The sequence below is a fragment of the Oncorhynchus clarkii genome, chromosome 33, assembly GCF_045791955.1.
Source record: "Oncorhynchus clarkii lewisi isolate Uvic-CL-2024 chromosome 33, UVic_Ocla_1.0, whole genome shotgun sequence".
In the NCBI taxonomy this organism is placed as follows: Eukaryota; Metazoa; Chordata; class Actinopteri; order Salmoniformes; family Salmonidae; genus Oncorhynchus; species Oncorhynchus clarkii.
Genome location: NC_092179.1, coordinates 26,884,060 through 26,890,059, shown reverse-complemented (window position 1 = coordinate 26,890,059; position 6,000 = coordinate 26,884,060). Strand labels below are relative to the sequence as shown.

Here is a 6,000-nt window from a genome sequence, read left to right as displayed (position 1 = left end):
ACACAATGGAAGGTCAAACATTAGCCATTAAGCTAAGCTAGTTGAAGAGTATTTTTAGGAAATGTCTCTACTCATACAAACCCCCTCCTAGTTTTATAAAAATGTAATCTTTCTGAAAGATTTTCATTATATTGTTTATATTATCTGCTTAAGTTCTAGTTGATTCAGATGAACTATATCCATGATATAGTTATTAGGCCTACTAGACAGAGAGGGTGGGTAGACTCTACCTATATCTGTGATATAGTTATTAGGCCTACTAGACAGAGAGGGTGGGTAGACTACCTATATCTGTGATATAGTTATTAGGCCTACTAGACAGAGAGGGTGGGTAGACTCTACCTATATCTGTGATATAGTTATTAGGCCTACTAGACAGAGAGGGTGGGTAGACTCTACCTATATCTGTGATATAGTTATTAGGCCTACTAGACAGAGAGGGTGGGTAGACTCTACCTATATCCGTGATATAGTTATTAGGCCTACTAGACAGAGAGGGTGGGTAGACTCTACCTATATCTGTGATATAGTTATTAGGCCTACTAGACAGAGAGGGTGGGTAGACCAGAGACATATATTTAAAGAGTTTGGACATTGTACTTTCTGCATCTAAATGTGCCTCTGGGGTGGCTTAAAATATGAAAAAATTATTGTGTAAAAATTGAACTTGCACTTGAACCCAAATGCATTCAAACCCAGGCTGCAAGAACCCTCCCTGGAGAAATGTCCATGCAGATCTACATGGTATGGGCAGCCTAGGAACCACCTTGGCTCTCTGAAACTTATTTTTTACCCTTCACTTCCCGATAAAGATCAGCTCTCTGGCAGTCTGGCTGTTCTATTTTTAGCAAAGAGCTGTGGGAGAGGGGGGAAATAGATAGGTGCTGCTGGTTGTTTGGTTCTTGTATTGGTCATGTGGAAGAATACCTCCCACTGGGCACACACTGGTTGAATCAACGTTGTTTCCATGTCATTTCAATTAAATTACATTGAACCAACATATGGATTAGACATTGAATTGGCATCTGTGCCCAGTGAGCTGATTATTGGGAAAGATCCTTTCAGTCCACATGTACTGAGGGCCATAATGTTGCATGATGAATGGCTCCCAATAGTACTAAACAAAACGCCATTGAAACAGACGGTTAAACTGCTCTGATCAGAGCCATCTCACAGATTGAGGCTCCATTTTGAGAAAAAGACTAGTTCTTTTTTTTTCTCCTTTTCTCCTCTTTTCATTGGCTACGATTTGTAAATTGTAATCTAACATTTTTAAAACAAATAAACTTTGAATGGGAGTGGAGTTTTCCCCCTTTGTAGATGACAAATGAGTTTTCATTACTGTTCAATCAGAGCGTGGCACGTTTTCACTGCATGTACATCGGGGAATATGATGCGCATAATTATAGCTATCCTCCTCTCGCCTCATCGCGTTGATTGAGCTGCGCTGAGCACATCAAATGAGACTCGCTCTCTAGTGCCACCCAACCAAGTGTAGGCATTCAAAGAGATGTCACATTTTAGGCTTGAGTGCCTTGATTTCACGATGTCTTTATTTTGTTTATTTTCCGCATTGGCTAATTCCCAGCACTTTAGTAGCGTATAGGCCTATAGCTATTGCGTTAGTACATAGGCCTATGAGTTATGTTACTCCAAAAAGGGTTCTATGCTTGCTTCTTATATGGCAACACTTAAGGTTCTGTATAGAACCGAAAATGGTTCCATATCGAACCATTGCTTTCCATATAGGCTTCCATATTGGGTTCTATTTGGAACCAAAATAAAAAATGATGTTTAAATCCAGAACATTTTTTTCTAAGAGTGTATTGTGGCCGATCTATTCAATAAATTAACCAGAGAGAGAGAGACACTGACCTGACCAGTTCTGTTCTGCTCTTGGCAACTGGTCCGAATCACGAGTTATTGTGAGAATGTAATTGATAGCCTATGTTGCTAGAATTAAACCACTCAGCATGCCATGTAAGCTAAATCAACGTGTTGAAATAGAACCCAACAAATGGAACCTAAAGTTGAACTATTTTCCTGCGGTTGCTGATGTCACAGATGTAAGGTGCTGAAAGGACAGCTCCCTCGCTTTGAAAGCGCATCTCGCGTCAGTGTGAAACTAGATCGAAGATAATTCCTATAAATAATTGCACTATGAAATGTAGGACCACACTCTGTGATGGAAATAGAACGGGATCCACATGAGACATGTTTCTCAGTCAAGCAATCTGACCTGTTGAGAACACTCACGTTCAACATCTTATTTCGGCTAATCATAAAAGCTGAAAAAAGTTGCACTAGATATTCGTTGGCATAGATTTGAACTATTTTGATTGCCAATCCAAATGTAATGAGTGATCGTTGCTACATAGCAACATGAGCACGTGTGAGAGGATCGCTAGTAACACGGACGCACACACACACTATAGCAACAGACAACCTGTGTGCAGAAAGGGAGAGGGTGTGCCCTTGACGTCGTTTCTCGTCAAAGACTCACATTTCGGAGAGAACCATATCCAGGTTTGCTTACTTGCTATTCACCACGGCATTGTCATGACTTTAACGAAAAGGGCACAGAGCTCAAGGTTACAAATCAATAATTGGAATGGTTTCGTTTGACTTCACCTGTCCAAGTGTGGAGCGGAGAAGAGAGTCAAGACACCCCCAAGGCACACATCACTAGCGCTGCCTGTGCTTGGAGCTACTGGCTGACAGATCCTTCGCATAAGGAGGAACTAGAGGGAGTCTGACAAGCGATAAGATCCTCTCTTCCAAATCACCAACAACGATGAGATTGGTAAAGCACCTTCACCAAGCGTAATGAGAGCTCCAGGCTGGATCTGGAGTGGCTGCTCTCAGCTGAATCCAAACGGGTTTTCGTGAGATTTTCTAACCCAACTGGGTGTGTACAGCACCGTGCCCGCTGTTACTCTGGACTGCACTCGATATACCTTATTTACCAAGTCATGTCTTATACAGAGCGATGGGTAAGTTCGACGACAACGAGAGGATAATCCTCAACGTTGGGGGAACCAGGCACGAGACGTACAAGAACACGCTGAGGACACTGCCGGGGACTCGGCTGGCCCTTCTTGCCTCCGATTCTGACATCGAGTCCGTTTTGGATCAGCTGCAACAAGTCCCCGGCTTCATAGAGTACAACACGCGGAACAACGAATACTTTTTTGACCGCCACCCAGGGGTATTCGCTTATGTCCTTAACTACTATCGAACCGGGAAACTCCATTGCCCAGCAGATGTTTGTGGTCCGCTGTTCGAGGAAGAGCTGTCCTTCTGGGGAATCGATGAGACGGACGTGGAGCCTTGCTGCTGGATGACCTATCGCCAACACAGGGACGCCGAGGAGGCGCTCGATGTGTTCGACATAAACGTTGACAATGGAGACGACGACGAAGAGACGGGGAAAAGACTCGGCATTGAGGACGTGGTTGATCCTAATATCAGCCGCTGGAAAAAGTGGCGACCTGTGATTTGGAATCTATTTGAGGATCCCTATTCTTCCAGAGCGGCCAGGGTAAGAGCGCGCGCTTGTGTGGAGAGCTCACATAACAGTCCATATGCACAACAAGTTCCCCCGATTCCTTCTTTGCACAGAAAAGTGTAATTACATTAGACATCAATTCCTTCTAACAAAATAAAAAATATTACACAAATATAACATACATTATTAACATTTTACATTCGCTGTAAGGGACGTAGGTTGTCTGCTTATTCACATTTCAGTGTGCGTCAAAGATGATTTCCCCACGACCGCTTTCATAATGACCTTTTAAACTTGAATATAGTTCAAATAATTAAACTCGATCTTTTTCCTCTTTATGTCATACACAAGTATGCATTTAAACATATCAATGCACTATAGGTGCGTAAATACATATTTAAGTTAAGCTACACTACCTATCCATGATAATGAGAATCAAGTAGAAATATTTCACGAATTAGATTACTGTTTTTTTTTCTGATACCACCAAATTCGTTTTTTTCTTCTCTCGGTTGGGTTTGTTTGATATTGAGCATGCCATATAATAGATGGGTGATGGAATGGTCCATCGCTCAACAGAAATAGGCTAATGTTTAGCCACACCACCATATTCCCAAATTGTACCATTTATCTGCAATCCTATACCAGAAACATGACGTATTTGGCCTTAAGCCTACTTTTACGAACAAGTTTCGGGCGGTTATTTATTTAAAATTATTAATTCATTTCAAAATATAAGTTTAACATATCAATTCATTTGAAATGTTTACCGCAATAACTCACGACATGAGCCTAAATTCGATCAGTGCAACAATGTAAACACTAAAACAGGACCTTGAATGGATTGCTTTTGATTGAAATGCTCATGGAGAATATTACACGTTGGAGTGAGATGTGCCCCGTATATTAACAGCCTGTGTGAGAAAGTATTTCAGAATATTTACGTATCGCAGAGGCCATTAGACTAATTGTCACTTACAATTCTCTTTTACATACTTGGTTATCTATCAGTTATTTCTTGTTGATTTAAGTCGAATTCTATAGGTTGCTGTCAATCATTTGTTCATTGTACACCTGGCAAACGTGTCTTCTCTTACTGAAATTTTAGGGTGAGCCTCCGACATATCTACCTACCTTATCCATGCCAACTGTATGCTCACATGACCAGTGAAGGACTAGTGTTTACTGGCATACAGTTGTTTTGCTCAATAGGCAGTAAATAACCATCTCATTGGCCGACTGGCTGTGGAGTCAGCGCTCCAGAGGCTCCTGGCCACTGTCATGTCACAATGTATACCCCATCATTTACAGACTCTAAAATGACCTCCTGTCTCATCTCCCTCCTGCCTAAACGGCCTTGTTTATATCCAGCTCATCTCTCACTAGTAGGAGGCCCATTAATAGCATCTCCCTGGGGAGATTGTGCTGTTGATGGTGCCTTGAAACAGACAGGGCTGTCTTGGGCTAATAGAATAATGAAGCCAGGGCCCGTATCCACAAAGCTTGTCACTCAGAGTAGGAGTGCTGATCTAGGATCAGATCCCCACTGCCCATGTAATAATTTTCCATTATGATCTAAAAGGCACAACTGATCCTAGATCCACGCTGGGCTAAAGTCTACCGCTACCGCTTACAATGAACGGGACATGGACATGGACTCATGCAATAAATCCCGCTACGACCTCTGACGAGAGACATCAAACATGCAAGACATGCAAATAGACAATATAGCAGGAAGGTGTAATCCTAATTCACCGGCTACGACGTTCGTTGTATGTGGTAGTGTTTGCAGACGATAACAGATTACAAAGGGAAACCCTGCCATGAGCTGTCCAGCGATACAGAACTCCCAAACGAGCTAAAGGCCTTTTATGCTCGCTTCGAGGAATTTAACACTGTGCCTTGCATGAAAGCCCCTGTTTTTCCATATGACTGTGTGATCTCGCTTTGCATGGCCGATGTTAGCAAAACGTTAAAACAGGTTAACAATCATAAGGCCGCCAGGCCAGACAGAATACCAGGGTGTGTTCTCAAAGCATGCGCAGACCAGCTGGCAGGTGTCTTCACAGACATTTTCAATCTCTCCTTGTCCCAGTCTGTAATCCCAACATCATTTTAATTGACCACCTTGTCCCTGTTCCCAAGAGCTCCAAGGTAACCTGCCTAAGTGCCCGTAGCACTCACATCTGTAATTATGAAGTGCTTTGAAAGGCTGGTCATGTCACACATCAACATCATCATCCCAGACACCTTAGACCCACTCCAATTCACATACCGTCCCAACAGATCCACAGATGACACAATCTCAATTGCACTTCACACTGCCCTCTCCCACCTGGGCAAGAGGGGAAATAACTATGTGAGATTGCTGTTCATAGACTACAGCTCAGTGTTCAACATAATAGTCCCCTCCAAGCTCATCACCAAGCTTGGGCCCCTGGGACGGAACCCCTCCCTCTGCAACTAGATCCTGGACATCCTGACGGGCCTGC

At 42.9% G+C, this 6,000-nt stretch overlaps 1 protein-coding gene across 3 annotated transcripts in view; it reads left to right on the top strand.

Annotated features, from left to right (window-relative positions):
- Positions 1-1,215: 1,215 nt before the first annotated feature.
- The window catches only part of LOC139392747 (potassium voltage-gated channel, Shaw-related subfamily, member 2), a 96,706-nt gene continuing 91,921 nt past the window's right edge, over positions 1,216-6,000 (top strand). For all 3 annotated transcript variants that reach the window (XM_071140968.1, XM_071140967.1, XM_071140966.1), the window contains exon 1: positions 1,216-3,541. In XM_071140968.1, the coding sequence (XP_070997069.1) occupies positions 2,990-3,541 (552 nt within the window). In that variant the 5' untranslated portion in view covers positions 1,216-2,989. The remainder of the gene's footprint in view (positions 3,542-6,000) is intronic.